Source organism: Chrysemys picta, chromosome 2 (genome assembly GCF_011386835.1).
Source record: "Chrysemys picta bellii isolate R12L10 chromosome 2, ASM1138683v2, whole genome shotgun sequence".
Lineage (NCBI taxonomy): Eukaryota > Metazoa > Chordata > Testudines > Emydidae > Chrysemys > Chrysemys picta.
The window spans coordinates 121,437,811-121,457,674 of record NC_088792.1 but is presented as its reverse complement, the minus strand read 5'-3'; the positions used below and the strand labels follow the sequence as shown (position 1 = coordinate 121,457,674).

The 19,864-nt window shown below is 46.2% G+C and overlaps 1 protein-coding gene across 9 annotated transcripts in view; it reads right to left on the bottom strand.

Annotated features, from left to right (window-relative positions):
* The window catches only part of ELP2 (elongator acetyltransferase complex subunit 2), a 150,753-nt gene that overhangs the window by 58,374 nt on the left and 72,515 nt on the right, over positions 1-19,864 (bottom strand). For all 9 annotated transcript variants that reach the window (XM_065584139.1, XM_065584132.1, XM_065584133.1 and 6 more), the window contains exons 9-12: positions 19,495-19,590; positions 18,185-18,285; positions 14,189-14,320; positions 13,427-13,576 (exon numbers count right to left, since the gene is read on the bottom strand). In XM_065584139.1, the coding sequence (XP_065440211.1) occupies positions 13,427-13,576; positions 14,189-14,320; positions 18,185-18,285; positions 19,495-19,590 (479 nt within the window). The remainder of the gene's footprint in view (positions 1-13,426; positions 13,577-14,188; positions 14,321-18,184; positions 18,286-19,494; positions 19,591-19,864) is intronic.

Here is a 19,864-nt window from a genome sequence, read left to right as displayed (position 1 = left end):
CTTAGAACCTCCTGGATGGTGGGCAAACATTGATACAGAGTTAGGTAGAGGAGGCAACCTATAACCTCTACTCTTCTTTCTCTGCAGGTCCTGTCAGATAGCTGGAGCAGAATACCGGAGAAACTGCTGAGGCCTGAAGTGCTTCCTGGAAGGGACTGGGGCGTACAACTCAAGGGACTTTAGAACTACCTTGGAGTCTTTTAACCCATGGAACTTAGCATCAGTCTGCTCTCAGAAGAGTGAGGATCCCTCAGAGGGGAGATACTGCACTGTCTGTTGGCCTCCTACAGGAACCCAGAAGATGGCACTCAGAAACTCCTTTGCATGGCCACTAGTGAAGCCATAGATCTGGCAGCCAAGTCAGCTGCATCCAAAACATCTGGCAACAAGGCCCTCACTATCAATTTTCCCTCATCCACTAGCAAGGAGAACATCTGCCTTACATCTTCTGGCAGCATGTCATTAAATTTTAGCATGGAGTCCCATACATTAAAGTCATACCCACCCAAACGTGCATGCTGGTTTGCAATCCTGAACTGCAACCCCCCCAGTAGAGTAAACGTTCCTACCAAACAGATCTAACTTTTTTTTAGTATTTTGATTTTGGGGTTGAACCCTGATGCCCCTGTCTTTGCCTCTCATTGGCAGCTACCAAGGACCTGGGGGGTTGGGAATAAAGGAACTCGTTACCTTGGGCAGGTACATAATACTTGCGCTTGGCCCTTATAGTAGTGGTGGAAGGGATACAGGTGTCTGCTGCAGTGCCTTAACTGGGTCCATAATGGCCCCCATTGAGAGGTAGGGCCACTTTGGAAGGACCTGCAGTGGCTAAAATATCAACCAGGTTGTGTGAGGATTTTTTTACTTCCTCCATCTGCATGTCCAGACTTAATAATTCTTGGTGTGCCTTAAGGTACGTCTATACTTACTTCCTGGTCCGGATGTAAGCGATCGGTCTTCTGGGATCGATTTATCGCATCTTGTCTAGACGCGATAAATCGATCCCGGATCGATCCCGGAAGTGCTTGCCGTCGACGCCGGTACTCCAGCTCGGCGAAAGGAGTACGCGGCATCGACGGGGGAGCCTGCCTGCCGCGTCTGAACCCGCAGTAAGTTCAGACTAAGGTAGTTCGAATTCAGCTACGTTATTAACGTAGCTGAATTTGCGTACCTTAGTCCAAAGTGGGGGGTTAGTGTGGACCAGGTGTTATAGTCATCTGGGGTAGGCGACATGCTCCCCCCCCCCACCTCCCCACCCCTCCATGACAGCCTCATCAGGGGAGGATGAAGAGGAACCCATTTCTGTCTGTGGATGCTCTTCCATCATTTCTTGATCCAAAGGATCCTGTTGAGCCAGTTCTTGATGTCTGGTACCAGGCGAGGTACTGGAGGCAGGAACAGGTGCTGCCCAGTGGGTAGGTGCCACGTGTCTTTTGGAGGCCACTAAACAGGAGTTAATGGAATACGATCTGGAAACAAGGAGAAAGTAGCACAGATTCCAAAAAGGCCACTGGCCAGGGGTGAGCCCCCTAGCGACGCACCCCCAGCCAACCACACGATGGTACTCCTGTGATAGGATCCATGGAAGGGTGGAAACATCTGTAAGAGGGGTAGCAAGAGTGGTTCTGAAGATGGGAAATATAGGACCTGATCTCCGATTTGGAAGATGACTCTCTTTCTGCTGTCTACAGAGGTCCAATTGCAGATCATGCCAGTGACTGCCGCAGAGGTAGAGAGGCCTGCAGAGAGGATAGCATCACAGGTGTTTCTCTTTAATGGTACCATCAAAGGGTGAGCCGTCAGGAGTATGTGAGGCTGGCACAGCACCGAGCACTGCAGCGATCCTGCTGGCTCTCCTGTGTCTGCTGGCACTGACAGTATTGACTCTTGCACTACCGGCAATACTGCTACTGACAGAGTCAAGGCACTGGCAGCTGCAAATGCTTCCGGCACAGTCGGTACCGGGACAGCATCAGTATGGTGTGCTGCTGCAGAGGTGGAAGGAGCTCTTTCTGGCTCCAGACTCCATGGCACTTACCCAGATGCCAGAGTCAACTGTTCCATCTTCTGCAGAGGAGTGCTTAGACTTGGACCACACTCTCCTCTTAAACCCTTGCCTAGCAGACTTGGGTGCCTGGGACCTTCCCCTTTTGGCTGTCTGCTTCTTATGCCTCTCTTAGGCATTGAGGATGGTAAATGGTGTTGAGACTCAGGCACAGAGCGAAGTGCAATCCTTACTGATGCCAATGCACCCAATGTCGAGTCCACCAACCCGGTTCAGATGGAGGTCTCAAGGCAGCCTCCATGAGTAAAAACTCTAGCCTGGCTTCACGATCTTTCTTCACGAGAGGCTTACAGTGCCTGAAAATTTGGCAACGCTCTCCAATATGAACCTCCCCTAGGCACTTTAAGCAACTTGAGTGCAAGTCGCTGATGAGCATAGTTTTATTGCAGGAAACACAGGACCTGAAGCCTGGTGAGAGACATCTTCCAAATCCCTCAGTACCGGGAATCGACCAAAACCTTCAGGTGGAGTAAACACCTATCTAACTATACTAAACTCTAATAACCTTAATTAAACTAAACTATTTACAATAAAATACAAGAGAACACGGTCCACTGGGAGTATTTGCAAAAGCACGAAGGGCAGTTCCAGCAACTGTCACAGGTGGTGAGAAAGAACTGAGGAGGCTTGGGGTCGGCTGGGCCTTTTACACCAGCTCCAGCAGCAGGCACTAGAGCTGCCCCAACAGGTACCACTGAGGGAAATATTTCCGGCAACTGTGCACAGGGTACATGCACACCAAGAGTGGAATGTGCATGTGCAATCACTGGAAGAACTATTTGATTTCAAGTTGGTTTTGTTTTTTTAATAAAATTGAAGGAAATTTCAAAACAAAGTAATTTCAAATAAAAAAATCAAAATGTTTCTTTCAAAAATGGCAAAACAAAATTTATTCTTTGCTAAACAAAAACAAAACCACCACAATTGTTGTTTTGTCCCAACATGAACATTTTGGCAAAACAAACCTAAGTTTTCAAAATACTTTGTTGGTGCTGAATCTACATTTTTCACTGGAAAAAGTTTCAGCTGAAAAATTTTGCCTAGCTCTAGGTAGTATGCATCCAACAGACCTCCCTTCCTTCCATTTTTTTCTGTGTTACAGCCTCTAAAAAGGAGTCTAGGTATCATTATTTACAGAATGTGTTACAATTCCTGTTTTTTCCCCTCTTCTGTCTGTATCTCAATGTTTTTATTGTATGTTTATTTTTGTCTTAAATTGACAATGCTTTGTATTAAGTGGCATGTAATGATGTACGTTCATACTGATGCTCATTATTGCTCACTTGCAAACCATGCACATTTTCAAATATTAAAGAAACATGAAAAGGAGGTCAACTGAGGCAATAAAAGATCAAAGCATAATTTACCATTTTAGCAAAATTTCTTTTTTTAGGTAGTTAGACCCTATTTATATGTTTTGGGGGGAGGAGGGGGGATTGCAAAACCCTGGTGTTGATAGAAACATTTTTTTTTTAATTAAAAATTCTCTTGCACAATACTGTAATACTTGGAGTGCAAATGCAGATACTGCAAGTGCAAGAGAAATAGAAAGTGACAGTGAAAACTGACTAGACTTAAATGAAACTGACTAATCCAGTTTTATTGGTCACATGAAATAAAAGGCAAAAAAGTAGTACACTGATAATACAAATACTGAAAAGTAAGCTAGATTTTGAAAAAGTATTTCAATTTAAATAATCTGTTTAACACAGTAAAGGAATTTTTTCTTAAAATAAAAAAAAGTTTTTAACCAAATTCCATTTCATAGAAGTCATTTGTTCCAAAGCTTTCATCCTTTGCCACTGCACATATCTGACACCTTCCTTTGCAGAACATATAGTGTTCTTTAGGTTAATTATAGAATATCAGGGTTGGAAGGGACCTCAGGAGGTCATCTAGTCCAACCCCATGCTCAAAGCAGGACCAATCCCCAGACAGATTTTTACCCCAGTTCCCTAAATGGCCCCCTCAAGGATTGAACTCACAACCCTGGGTTTAACAGGCCAATGCTCAAACCACTGAGCTATCAGCCTATTTTTATTATTTGTTACTATTAATATTATGGTAACGTCCAGAAGTCACAATCAGGATGGGGTCCTATTGTACTAGACACTATACAAACATATAAAAAGACATGGTGCCTATCCTGAAGAGCTTACAAGGTGGAAAAAAATCTGCACGAGTTTCATGCATCCTCAGAGTTTTCCATGACAAACCAATGGAAAGTTTGAAAGATCTTGCAAAATCCCAAGATCTCTTTTCAGTGAAAATAGAGAGTTTTTTGAACTCTTATAAAAAGAGGATCTGACATAAAAAGTTATATTTAAGTCCTTCCCCACTCTTTACTAACTTATGTTTTCATTTATTTTCCTCTACACTATGCTGTACTAATTTTGCAATGATTTGTTCAATAATTTCTTCCAAAAATAGGGTGCAAGTCTGGATGACAAATTATAACTGATGATTAATTCTGTATTGCATTCACAGATCAGAAGATAAATAAAGGTAAACAGAGATTATTGGAAAGATGACCAAGGATCTTACTGAAATGGAAGATTAAAGAGTTAATAAGACAGAGGTTCATAGTAAAAGCAACTAACAGCTGTGATTAAAAAACATTTGGCTGCCAATTTTTCCATGGACATCTGAGCAATACCTGTTTTATTTTTTGTATTTTGCTCAACTGTTAATTCACCAACAGATGTCACTAGCCTCAACAGTAACATTACATATCCTATACATTTCTAAGTTATGTACGGTAAATTGAAAATACTTAAGCAGCTTGAGAGCCTCTATATTAAAAATACAGTAAAATATACTTGTGGCTTTAAATTATTGAGGTATAATCTATTTACTATACAAAATATACTATCATTTGTATAGTAAATAAATGATACTTCAATAAGTTAAAGCCACAAGTACCCAATATGTTCCTGACAGATAGTTTTTTGAAGATTGTCAACTTACAGTACATCTACAATACATACCGTACCCAGTATCTACATTTAGTCCACATTATACCATTTCCTGAGAAGAAACAGCTATTCCTTAATTTTATGCTATTAACATGTTGACAATTAACATACATAAAAATTAGGAAGTTGAAAGCTGAAGCTCCCTTAACCTTCTCATGACACATATGTAGTACTTTGTATTACTTTTTATTTAAACACTACAATGTTTTTTCGGCAGAGGTGTGGGGGGGAAATCTATATCAGTCAGAGGTGTGGGGGGGAAATCCACACACTCTTTAGCCAATATAGCAATATCAACAACCCCCCCAGTGTAAACGCAGCTATGCTGACAGAAGACTGCTTCTGTTGGCATACACTGTGTCTACACTAGGGGATTCTGCCGGCATAGATATATCGGCAAAGCATTTGTAGTGTAGATCAGGCCTAAGCCTAATAGGTATTACTGAATAACTGCAAGTGTAGACAGCTCCTAACTGAATCCATGGTAGGGGCTAAACCAGTATAGCTATTTTGGTAAAATAATCACATACCCCTTACCAAAATAGTTATATCAGTACAAAAACTGTATGTAGAGCAGGCCTGAGAAAAGAGAGGAGAAGTATCATTATGAAGAACTATTCCAACGATGATCAAAGTGGGGGGCACATGAAGGACTAAACAGAGCAGTGCAAAACACTAATGAGGTTACAGGGAAGCACGACTGATTTAATTTTCCTGAAGGAGGTGCGGGAGTTTGGGAAACACTGGTGGAAGCTATTGAAGATGTGACTATAGTAGTATAAACAATGACAAAGATACTACATGTTATGTGAGTTAAAACTGCAAGAATTGTATTAGCATGTTTTTCTACTTTTTTCCCTTTTTTTGAGAGAGAGATAATGATAAGAGTGCTCTCAATGTCAAACACTGGCATATTTCAATTCATCCACAAAATAATTCCTTAATCAGCGTAACAACACATAACAAACATTTTTCATTTCCAAGTCATTGTCCAGTATGAACACTAACCAATTGAACAGTACACATTCTCTCATTGGTATTTCTATTTTTAAGGCCAAGTCTGCACTAAAAATTAGGTAAACACAGCTACCTTGCTCAGGCGTGTGAAAAAGCCACACCGTTGACTGATGAAGTTAAGCCAACCTCACCCTACCCTTCTCTCCTGCACAGACAGTGCTAGGCTGATGGAAGAATTCTTCTCTCGACCTAGCTGCCACCTCTCGGGGAAAATGGATTAACTATAGCAATGGGAAAAACCCTTCCATCACTGTAGTGAGTGTCTACACTAAAGCGACAGCTGCAGCATCGTTTCTAGTAAAGACAGCCTCAGAAAAGCCAGAAGTCTGTCATTTTAGAATATCTGCTTGTCAGTGCAGCAGCACAAAACCTCTAAAAACAAACAAAAAACACACAAAGGAGAGAGGTGCTGGTATGGTTTGAGAAGGAAGCAGATGCTTAATTGAACATGACACTATCTCCACTACATCTTTAAAAAAAAAAAAAAAAAAAAAAGTTAGGGACCTCATTATTTTTCATCTGCCCGGAGATGCCTATTCCATTATATCCAAGGCAAAAAGTTTGCAAAAGAACTGATACGTCTAGTGGACCAGCAGCAATTTAAGAAAACAATGAGGAAGATAAGGACCTTGCAAGAAAGCTAAAGTGATTTCTTTGCATCAGCCTTCACCAGAGGATGTTGGGGATATACCTTACCCGGACCTCCTCTCCTCACATACTTAATTAGGTACTCTCATATCGGAAACTGAAGAGTCAACAAAAGAGGTGCTGGAACAAAACTGCTAATTTAAGAACAAATCACCAAAACCAAGAATTCTGATGTAATTTACAAGTGATGCTACACAAATAACAAAATAAATAAAAAACCAGGCTGGAAATCCAGTGAGAAGAAGATTAGGTTTTAGTTTTCAAATACCTGCTAGTTTTTGAAGAGTTGGAAATGTTACCATTTATAATTGATATTACAGTAGCACATACAGAGCCCCAATCAGGGCAGCATAAAAACCTGCAGCAAATACTGCCAGAACTCCTTTCTCTTATAATATTTTGGGATTTCAGTTTCCTGTCCTTACAAACACTGAAAACAGGAAATGTTGAAGGACAAAATTAAAAATGTAAACTCAAAACCCTTCCATGGGTCCCAGTTTAGCGTAGCTTAAGGAAAGAACGGTTACTTACCTTCTGTAACTGTTGTTCTTCGAGATGTGTTGTTCACGTCCATTACACATTAGGTGTATGCGCGCCGTGTGCACGGACGTCGGAAACTTTTTCCCTTAGCGGCTCCCGTCGGGCCGGCAGGGCCCCCTCCTTCCTGCCAGAGCAGCGACCCTCTCCAGGGTATATATATCCCTGCCGACCCGACCCCTCCGGTTCCTTCTTGCCGGAGACTCCGACAGAGGGGAAGGAGGGTGGGAAGTGTAATGGACGTGAACAACACATCTCGAAGAACAACAGTTACAGAAGGTAAGTAACCATTCTTTCTTCTTCGAGTGATTGTTCACGTCCATTACACATTAGGTGATTCCCAAGCTTACCATTGGAGGTGGGTAGGAGTCAAGGTACAACTGACTGTAGCACAGCCCGCCCGACCATCGCGTCCTCTCTGGTCTGATGATGGATCGCGTAGTGGGCTGTGAACGTATGCACGGACGACCAGGTGGCCGCCTTACAGATCTCCTGGATAGGGACCTGCGCCAAGAAGGCCGTTGAGGACGCTTGGGCCCTAGTCGAGTGGGCCCGGATCTCCGGGGCCGGAACATTGGCGAGCTCATAACAGGTGCGTATACAATGCACAATCCATGCCGACAAGCGCTGTGTCGAGATAGGCAAGCCTTTCATACGTTCCGCAATAGCAATGAACAGCTGAGGTGTTCTGCGGAACGACCTGCTCCGTTCCAGGTAGAATGCCAACGCCCTTCGAACATCTAGGGTATGTAGGCTGCGGTGGTGAGGGTCCGTATGGGGTTTAGGAAAGAACACCGGTAGGCAAATGTCCTGCCCCATGTGAAACTGTGATACCACTTTTGGAAGGAATTTGGGGTGCGGCCTCAGTTGCACCTTATCCTTATGGAACACTGTATAGGGTGGTTCCGAAGTGAGGGTCCGCAATTCTGATACCCTTCTGGCCGACGTGATGGCCACGAGAAACCCACCTTCCACGAGAGGTGCGTGAGGGAGCAAGTGGCTAGGGGCTCAAAGGGGGGACCCATGAGTCTTGTTAGGACTAGGTTCAGATTCCACGCCGGGACAGGCGGGCGCGAGTAGGGAAACACCCTTTCCAGCCCCTTGAGGAATCGGGCCACTGTGGGGTTGGAGAACACTGACACTCCCAACTCTCCCGGATGGAAAGCCGAAATAGCGGCTAAATGCACTCTAATCGAGGCGGGCGCCAGTCCTTGATTCTTGAGGTGCAGTAGGTAGTCCAAGATCGATGGAACTGAGGCTTGTAAAGGCTGTATGCGTAGAGGCTCGCACCAGTGGGAGAACCTTTTCCATTTTGCCAGGTAGGTCGCTCTTATAGAGGGCTTTCTACTATTAAGGAGGATTTGTTGAACCTGGTGAGAGCACCTGTGTTCTGCATCGTTCAGCCAGAGAGATACCATGCCGTGAGATGTAGCGAAGACCGGTTCGGGTGGAGTAGGCGACCTTTGTCTTGTGTGACTAGGTCGCGATGGAGGGGGAGGGTGATTGGGTCGGCTATGGACAATTCCAGCAGGGACGTGAACCAATGCTGGCGTGGCCAGGCCGGGGCTATGAGTATGACTGTCGCCCTGTCCCTGCGGGTCTTGAGGAGAACCTTGTGTATGAGTGGGAACGGAGGGAAGGCATATCTCAGGCTCCCTCCCCATGGGATCGTGAAGGCATCTGCTAATGATCCCCGGCTGAGGTTCTGGAACGAGCAGAACTGAGGGCATTGACTGTTGTCCCTGGTGGCGAATAGATCCACCCAGGGAAAGCCCCACCTCCGGAAGATCGAATGCAGGACGTCTCGCCTCAACGTCTATTCGTGCATTCGGTAGGATCGGCTGAGTCGGTCCGCTAAGCCATTTTGGATCCCTGGAAGATACGTCGCGATGAGGTGGATCGCATGGGCTATACAGAAGTCCCATAATTAGAGTGCCTCGCGACAGAGGGGAGAAGACCGGGACCCGCCCTGCTTGTTTATATAGAACATGGCGGTAGTGTTGTCCGTCAGGACTGCCACGCTGTGACCTTCTACGGTGGCGTGGAAGGTCTGACAGGCGAGGCGAACCGCTCTTAGCTCCTTCAGATTGATGTGAAGCAGCCTGTCTTCTCTGGACCACAGCCCTTGGGTCCGCAGTTCCCCCAGGTGCGCTCCCCAACCCAGGTCCAATGCATCTGTTACCAACGTCAGAGTGGGTTGTGGGGCAGCGAAGGGGATCCCTTCGCAGACCTGTTGGTGATCGAGCCACCAGCGGAGCGAGCCCAGCACCTGGTTTGGGATCGTTACTACTTGATCCAATGGGTCTCTGTTGGGGCGGTGCGTTTGGGCGAACCACAACTGTAAAGGCCGGAGCCTTAGGCGAGCACTTCTGACCACGTGTGTGCAAGCTGCCATATGCCCCAGGAGCTGCATGCAACACTTTGCCGTTGTCGTGGGGAATTTTTGGACTGAGCGTACGGCCCTCTGAATTGACATGAACCGTGCCTCTGGTAGGCTTGCCTGCGCGGCCACCGAGTCCAGGGTCGCACCTATGAAGTCCATTCTCTGTATGGGGACTAACGTGGACTTGGGCACATTGACCCGGAGGCCGAGCTTGTCGAACGTCTGCAAGGCCAGCGTCACGTGAGATCGGACCTCGGCCTCCGACCTGCCCGCGAGAAGCCAATCGTCCAAGTACGGGAACACACGCATCCTTCTCTTTCGAAGGAAGGCTGCTACCACGGACATGCATTTCGTGAACACTCGTGGTGCTGATGCCAGGCCGAAGGGCAGGACCGTAAATTGGAAATGGCGCTGGTTGACAACGAAGCGCAGAAACCGCCTGTGGGCCGGATTGATTGCGATGTGAAAATAGGCATCTTTCATATCGAGGGCAGCGTACCAATCCCCCGGATCCAGGGATGGGATAATAGTTCCAAGGGAGACCATACGGAAGCGCGCTTTGATCAGAAACTTGTTTAGATCGCGCAGGTCCAAAATAGGACGGAGGCCCCCTTTTGCCTTGGGGATCAGGAAGTATCTGGAGTAGAATCCTTTTCCCCTTAGGTCCGGTGGGACCTCTTCTACTGCTCCTGCAGCGAGAAGGGTCTGTACCTCCTGTATGAGAAGTTGCTCGTGAGAGGGGTCCCTGAAGAGGGACGGGGAAGGGGGATGGCAGGGAGGGGGCGAGGAAAACTGGAGGGTATAGCCCGCCTTCACTGTGCGCAGGACCCAGCGGTCCGATGTTATGCGCAACCAGGCCCGGTAGAAATGGGACAGGCGGTCCTTGAAACCCAGAGGAGGATCCGGTATAGAATGCGGTACGCTGTCCTCGGGCGTAGCTTCAAAAGCCTGGTTTATTCCCTGGCTGCGGCTTGCCCTGGCCGTGACTCTGGCCCTGGTTAGGCTTATTGTTACGTCTCCGCCTGTTATCCCTGCCTCGACGGCGGTAAGGTTCGTGCCGGGGGCGAGGGTGGTATTGCCTTTGCGGTGGCTGGGGTTTAAAAGGGCTTACGCTGCGTTACCGGGGTGTGCATACCCAACGACTTAAGGGTTGCTCGCGAGTCCTTAAGGCTATGTAGCCTGGCGTCCATTTGGTCGGAAAACAAGCCCAAACCTTCAAACGGGAGGTCCTGCAGTGTGGTCTGCACCTCTGGCGGAAGACCTGAAGCCTGTAACCACGCCGAACGCCTCATCACGACTCCTGACGCAATTGTTCTAGCCGCAGCATCGGCTGAGTCGAGGGAGGCCTGCAATGAGGTCTTGGCCACCGCCATCCCCTCGTCCACCAGGGCCGTGAACTCCTGATGCGCGTCAGGTGGGAGGGAGTCCTTAAACTTGGCGACTGATGCCCAAGAGTTAAAATTGTGCCTGTTTAGAATCGCCTGCTGATTGGCGATCCTCAGTTGAAGGCCCCCAGATGAATAGACTTTCCTCCCGAACAAGTCCAGTCGCTTAGCTTCCTTGCCCTTGGGGGCAGGAGCTTGCTGGCCATGACGCTCTCTCTCGTTGACCGCTGAGACCACCAGCGAACAAGGGGACGGGTGTAAAAAGAGGAAGTCAAACCCTCTAGATGGGGCGAAGTATTTCCTCTCCACGCCTCTTGCAGTCGGTGCACTGGAGGCCGGCGTTTGCCACACCGTCTTATAGTTGGACTGTACTGTCCGTATGATCGGGAGAGCGACTCTGGAGGGGCCCTCCGGGCTCAGGATATCGACCATGGGGTCTTCCTGTTCTACGGTCTCCTCCGCTTGCAAGCCCAGATTGAGGGCTACCCTGCGAAGCAGGTCTTGGTGCGCCCGATGGTCAATCGGGGGAGGGCCAGACACCATCGTGCCCGCTACTGCCTCGTCTGGCGAGGAGGAAGAGGTTGGGGCCTTCTGCCCATCCTCATTGTCCTGCAACCCGGCATCGACCAGTTGCTCCTCTGGGGCCTGACCCGCAGTGTGGGACTGGGACGGTACCGTACTCGGTGCCGAGTCCACTCCTTCCCGCTCCGGTGGTCTAGAGACCGTTGCCTCCTTATGCGATGGCGGGCGGTGCCGCGGGGAGCGGGATCGGTACCCCCGATGGCCCGGATCTCGAGGCCCTCGATGGGGGCCCTTGCTGGTGGTAGGCCCAGGGTGTCCAGAATGGCCATTGGCTCGGTTGGCCCCACTGAGAATGGCCATAGTCCCTGCTGGCCTGCGACCTATGGGCATACCCGCCGTACCGGTCCAAGTCAGTCCCCGAGACCACGGACGGTGACCTGGAAGGCCACGGCGGAGCCGTAGGATGGTGCCGGTCCGGGTTTGGGGAGTAGCGCCTCCGCGACCAGGACCTGGAATAGCGTCTCGCCGACCTGGACCTGGAACGGTACCGGTGATCGCGGGACCGGGAACGACTACGGCTGGTCGGCCTCGGGTAACGTACCGCCAACACTTCGTGGTGCCGACTCGTGCTGGGTTGCTGAGTCGGTGCCGACCGCTTGTTGAAGCCCGACTGCTGCGGTGCTTCCTGCGCCGAGGGCAACCGGGAGTCTGCCGAGGCGGAACTCGACCGGGACCGGTTCCCGGAACGGTGCCGAGACGGCGACCGTGATGGGCGCACCATCGCCGGCTTGCCTCTGTGTGGCAGCTTCGGCGGAGCGTCCTCAGCGCGTGTAGGGGCCTCGACGGACAATGCAATGAGGTCCTTAGCTGCCTCAAACGTGTCCGGAGTGGAGGGCTGTTCCAAGAGCTCCTCCAGCCCTTCATCCTCACTCGACGCGCCCATCCCGGGGCTCGACGGGCCTTTCGGCGCCGGAGCCACTACCGGGGTCTGTGCTGGGGCCGTACAGGCCTTAGGGGCACTCGAGGTCTTCACCGGTGCCGCCCTTTTGTGCGGGGAGCGTCCTCGGGCCTTAGATTGGCCCTTCGCTTTTGCCGGCGAAGACGACCGGCGTTGTACATGTCCCCGTTGGGTCGGTGCCGTGGGCTTCGGGTGACCCGCCGGTGCCGGTTCCCGCATCGATGCCGGGGCGCTCCACACGGAGGCAGACAGTGCCGCCGAAGTGGAGGGCTGTAATGCCGTTTCCATGAACAGCTGCTTAAGGCGAAAGTCTCTTTCTTTCTTAGTTCTGGGCTTAAAGGCCTTGCAGATCTTGCAGCGCTCTTTCTGGTGAGCCTCCCCAGGCAGCGGAGACACGAGGCGTGGGGGTCGCTCAATGGCATAGGCTTGCGGCACGTGGCACAAGCCTTGAAGCCTTGGGCGTGCGGCATGCCCCGCCGCCCAGGGCCGGTGCCGAACAAACAACCACAGCAGGAACTTTAAGTACCCTAATGAGCTGTTAACTACTGCTCAACACTACTACAAACTAACTGATAACTGCTAATAACACTAATGACTATTGCTAAGGGACACTCTCAGACGAGAGACAGAGTTGTTCCAACGCCGCCACGGACGGTAAGAAGGAACTGGAGGGGTCGGGTCGGCAGGGATATATATACCCTGGAGCGGGGCGCCGCTCTGGCGGGAAGGAGGGGGCCCTGCCGGCCCGACGGGAGCCGCTAAGGGAAAAAGTTTCCGACGTCCGTGCACGCGGCGCGCGTACACCTAATGTGTAATGGACGTGAACAATCACTTGAAGAAGAATAAACATTGTTCAGGTTGTCTCTAATCTTGTACCAAACTGCTTTATCAATCCAGAGTTCTAACATCCCTTTGCAAAAACTTCCAAAGATTTACCTCTGTCTGGTGTTTTCTTTTCCATGGAGCAAAAAGTCTAGTAGTTTGATCAGAACCAACAGTGATAATAAATTCTCCTTCTGGATCCCACTTTACATCTTGTACACTGTTAAAATGTCCTGAAATCACAACTTCTGGAGTCCATTCTTTCTATTAAAATAACAGAAACCATAAATTATACATATGTGTGAGAGAACATGCATAAAAAGGAGCAATAGATTTATTTCTGTGTACCTTTTACATACAAAATACATAGAACTGAATACAGAAGTCCTTTACCAGACCTGACTGTCAGGAAGACACAAACAGGATAACTAAAACAGCAAAAGGTTAGATCAAGGTGAAGTGCCAGAGCATGGGCTGAAGAGGCTCAAGTCCTAGTGGGAGCTGCTCAGTGATTCTTGACTAACCGCAGATGTGAACATTCAGAGGAGGCAGCTAGACCACAGCCCAGACCCAAATGGAAGTTAGCTCATTCCCCAAGCCACTATCATTGCCCTTAGGGCATGTCTACAGCACTGGTCAGCACTGCTGCAATTGATTTACCGCAGTAGTGTAGACCAGCCCTTAGAAACCAAAAGGCTAAGAGTTTGAGGAGCCCAACATGCCTTATTCTCAAGGTCCAGAACTGAGAATCCTGGATAATGATATCTTTAGACAAAGAATGGTTCTGTCATTTTAAAGTAAGTTAAATGGCACTTGGTGCACATACATTTATCATGATTTTTCTACTCAACAGTAAAAACAATAATATGGTTTTACCCTGTTAGCTGGAGTCTGTCTCCAAAGATGCAGTGCTCCATGGAAAGCATGAGCAAGAATCATTGAACCATCTGGGCTAAACTGACAGTCAAAAAATCCAAGCGTGTTACCACCCACTTCTCCTACACGGACCTGAATGAACAATTGAAAGTGAAATATTTATTGCTCAGTAACTAGTCTTTCATTAGTTGTAATCCTACCCCAAGCTCAGCCACATACCACAATCTATATTTTGCATGCAAAAAACACGTTAAAAGAGCATTATTACTCCAGGGGGAATTCTGTGCCACTGCGTGTGCAGAATTCACAGATTTCTTTGCTTCCCCACAGAAAAATTACTTTCTGATGAGGAGGCAAAGGGAAGTGGCAAGAGCAGTCACGTGCCCTTCCCCAGTAGCGTGGGCATGTGGTTTCGAGCAACTAGAGCAGCCAGTGGAGAGGTAAATCACTGGGGGGGAGAGGGTGTCTGGGGACGCCCCGGCTAGTGCCGGGTCAGACCACCCCCTAGCTGCCCAACCCCCATGCATCTGAAGCCCCCCCATACCCAAACTGCCCTGCCACTTAGCCTCACCCCCCCACTCAGAACACTCCCACCAAGCCCCACGCACCCAACCCTTCCTAGGTGGCTCCTACCCTGCGCTGGGCTCAGCTGCTAGTCCCAGATGGGCTGGGAGTGGGGGAAGAGCACCGTTCCCCTACACAGAGCGGCTGGGGCTGGGTCAGACCCACCCCCAGAAACCTTCCCCAGAGCTGCACCCCCCTATTCCTGCCCCCATTGCTCCTTGTCTGGGGGGGGGAGGGGTCATTATATGGGGAGCTGCTCCCATCTGCCCAACTCCCGTGCATCCTGATGCCCCCATATCCAGACCCCCTTTACCGAGCCCCTGCACCCAAACCACCCCCCACTGAGCCACCCTCACTTGAACCCCCACCCCGACGAGCCACACCCCCTATGCACCTGGACCACCCCAATGAGCTCCCCACACCCAGACCCCCACCCCACTGAGCCCCAACCAGCTGCACATGGACCCCCACCCCATGCTGCCCCACTCCCCCAGAACCCAGACCCCTCTGCTGAGCCCCCAACACCCAGACCTCCTCTGTCAAGTCCCATTCCTGCACAGGTAGCCCCCCCCACTGAGCCCTAGCTACCTTCACCTGGACCCCACTGCAGAGTCCCATTGCCCCTGCACCCGGACGCCTTCCAACAAGCCCCTGTGTATCCGGACCCCACACAGTTCTTGCGCTGTGTCAGGGTCAGGTGCAGCCTCTCCACCAAGTCCACATCCCAGGGGAGGGGGGAGAGGAGCATAGGTGGGGCTGCAGGGTGATCTCCCACCTCTGTGGACTCAGTCACCTGTGCTCCCCACTGCCACATTTATTTATTGACAAATAAAATTTGCAGAATCTTAATATACTGTATGCAGAATTTTGGTTTTTGGCACAGAATTCCCTCAGGAGTACATTATGGTTGCAAAATCAAGGACACAAAAGTTAAGAGGTACCAAAATAAAGGTTGCTCATGACATTTTTATGTGGCCTCCTTGCATACATACATCAGGGCTCCTTCCCCAAATCAGTAAATCTGTGGTAGAGCCAGGTATAGAACCCGCTCTCCTGCTCAGTCCAGCTCTTTAAACACAAGAGAACTTCTTGCAATCTTCTACCTCATTCACTATCCATCCTTGAACTGAATGAGAAATGGGACTTGTAGAAAAACTGTGTGATCATGTAATCGAAAACTATTGTATTATATATGTAAGGGGACTGTACTAAGGTTGCACGGTCAAACTTATTTTTGGTATTTTTTAGCTTTTAAATTCTTGTCTTTGCAACTTTAGGCATTTAATGTAGGTTTGTGTGTGTAATTTCCTAGGTTTAGTCAGAAAAAAAGAAAATAAATTCCATCATATGAAATCCTACATGGATTATCTGTAGGGTTTGAAAAAATGAAAACATATGTTCATTTAAAAATTTCACATTTTCTAAGTTTTTTCATGTGTAAGAGTTCAAAAGGACCCATTCTTGTTTTTTTGTGAAAATTTTCAATGTTAAAACTTTTTCATGAAAATTTTTATTTTTGATAAAAGGCTATTTTTTAAATGAAAAATCTTTTTGTCCAAAATTTTCACCAGCTCTTATTAAGACATTTAAATCCACAGCACAGATCTCTTGCTCATGAACTCAAGGAGTAACTGATGGCAATAGAAGCCTGTTATCCTCTTCCAACTAGCCACATACTTTGCAGTGTGGCTGTGGATTAGACTTTACTCTACCATATTAGAGAAAGGATTCTATTCCCAACTCTGCCTGAAGTGATTTGGTGCAGCCTCCCCATTACCTACATTAAAATGGGGAAGGGCAAGAGTGGAAATAATACTTACCTGGCCTCCTTGCTGTATGAGTGCACAGAATTATTAAACACCAATAACTGAAAGAACAGAAACTAGAACTCCTCCATTTGGGCTTCCAGCCCTGCACTTTTTCTCCTAGGCCAAAAGAGTTGCTGTGGCTTATAACTAACATATAGAGCTCAACATCTGTGTGTCTAGAGAACATATTCAATGCAAATGGAATGTTCGGAGATTTAGCAGTAAACATCTAGCAAGCTCTATTGAATACAGTAAAACCTCAGAGTTACGAACACCAGAGTTACAAACTGACCAATCAACCACACACCTTATTTGGAACCACAAGTATGCATTCGGGCAGTAGCAGAGACAAAAAAAGCAAATACAGTACAGTACTGTGTTAAACGTAAACAACTAAAAAAACAAAGGTAAAGCAGCACTTTTCTTCTGCATAGTAAAGTTTCAAAGCTGTATTAAGTCAATGGCTAGTTATAAACTTTTCAAAGACCAACCATACCATTTTGTTCAGAGCTACGAACATTTCAGAGTTCCGAACAACCTCCGTTCCCGAGGTGTTCACAACTCTGAGTTTCTACTGTATATGCAACTGATGATTTTTAGAGACATTATCTGGCCAGATGTGTGTGGATTTTCATGGTGATAGCAAAAGGCATCTCTCTGACCTGATTAGCATCACCAAGCCAATTTCAAATTCCTACTCCCAAGCACAAAGATACTATATAACTTTCAAAGAAATAATAACAACATTTAACATTAAGAACACAACTATTTTCTAAAACCTCATTCTCAAAAATGGTTGAAACTTTTTGCTGATATCTATACCTATATCCAAAAATTGACCTTAAGCAGAGACAAAGCATAGAAAAATTTAGCCCAAACACTTAAAGTCTGGCAAAGTTATAAATAACGGAAAACAGGGACTTGGAAAGTGTAAAGGAACCCTAAATATAGGTGTTGCAACCATATCTATCTATATTAAAACACCATTACAAATACTGTAGTGATATGTACTAATGATAAAGAAACTTATTGTGGCTTGCCACACATTGCAAATAAGTAAGCAAATACATACAGCAGAAAAATTAAAATTATTACATCACAAAGTATACTTTGTTCCTTTTGAGAAATGTAGTTTTATTCATGTCATAGAGTACATCAGTTGAGTGAAGAAAAGAGAGAGTGTTTTAACAGTTTATGTAAAAACATCAAAGAATTCACTTTGCAATCAAGACCAGTTCTTGCAAATTTCAGCCCCAAAAGTGGAAAATTAGAATGTTATTCACAACTGAGTAACTGTGTTTAAAATGGCAACCTTAACCAAGGATATCACTAGCACTTCAGCTATAATTCAGTTTTGTCGGGTACTACATCTTTTGTTCAGCTGTTGCCCTTGAACTCGACAAGTGTTTTCTGCATTATCTTTTCTATATTTTGCATACAATTCTTATTCCACTGAACATACATATAACTTAGGAAACATTTTCAAAGCAATATATTCTACCTGAAATTTTCCACAATAAATTTTAAAAAAACAAAGCACAAAAAACAAAAATCACATTGAAATTTGAGGCAAACCCAATATATGTTAGGTTACACAGGTATGCTAAGAAAAACTGACCCTTACCTGTTCTAACCATACCCCAGATTCTTCATCTGGAGCCCACAGAATCATAGTTTTGTCCATTGATGCAGACAGTAGTCTCATTGGTTGTTGTATTATGCCATCTACAGTACAAAAAATAAATTATTCTGATACTACAAATTAGAATGCTCTTGAACAGAATATGCCAATACTGAAATCTAAATATGCTGAAAATTCAACTGCTGCATTGCAAAATTTGTGCTGTAAACAATGAATAAACACCAGCCTTAACAAGATCAGGTCCTTGATGAATGCAAATCTCTGATAAGGGTATGTTAAAATATTGTTTCAAATATTTGTTTGTGTGAGGGCTATGCTAAAGGAAAGTATAAGAATAAGCAATTTATACTATTACTTTCACATTAGGATTTTCAAAGTTTTGATTTAGAGGAAACAAAAGCTAGCACACATTGATAACACTAAAGACCCCAAGATTATGAATCACAATTCCAAACTCTTTATTTGTAAAGATAGTCTATTGTATTGGATATATATCATTAGATTATTATTGCTTGAAAGCGGGGGGGGGAGGGGGAATTCTATAATGCTATTCATTGTTCTACAAACTAAAGCAGTAACTGTTCTTTCACGTATTTAGAAGAAATAGTTTATTCCTTTATTTTTTTAAATCCCTGATGCTATGGCTGGGGACAGAGAATTGCAGAGGCTCTAAAGAAGAATGTTTTCAATTACCTTTGACTAATTAAATATTAATGCATAGTTTTAAATAATTTATATCTGAAAAACAGACAAATTCAAGGGATTTCTCTGAAGAGTTCTACTAATGCATGTAAGGTTGAAATAAAGAAATTTCAGAATGCCAATATTTTATTACCCTACCAATTTTTCTATATTAAGAAAAACAAGGAAGGGCATTTGAGTTAACATTGATCTTCTGGAGCGATTATTAAAAACAAATCTTCATCTTTACAATTTATTTTTAGTTTGTGTTGAACAAACTGAGGTGAAATACCACAAGCTGTATAAATCACAAATCAAACAAAGCCAGTACTACATGTAAAACATTCATATACTATATTCATATTGTCTTTTATCAAGGCAACATCAATAAAAGGCAAAGCATCATATGGTGCACAACAGCAAATAAAGCAGGAACACCATACAGCAGGACCTTACGATACATCCAAAAATGTTCTGATTGCAAAATTACAGAGAATATTCCAATAGCTTCTCTGTGGAAACTCTTGCCCACAAAAAGGTATATAATGTATAGTAGCACCATGTTTATACATTATCTGGTAAACTATGTACTTTATGTACTTTCTTCCTACCTTTCAAAAAAGAAGGCTGCCAGTGAACTGCAAATACCCAATTTTCATGGCCAGCTAACACGGACTCCAGAATAACTGCATATGTTGTCTCAGTATCTACCATAGAACAGAGGGAATGAGACTGCTTATTCTTCAATAGCATTTTGATAAGAACAAAGATCTTTCACATTTTCACAAATACAGAGACAGCTGCTATAGTGGTACAATTCAATAAGAAGCCTTAAAAACAAGCAAAGTGAACTGCAATATGGTACCCTGCACTGCTGGGTGGCTCACACCCAATGTGGGCACTGCAATGCACAGGCCTATCCTATTGCCCTCTCTGGAAATGGTACCAAAATTAAAGGTAATTTTTAGCCTTACTCTACTC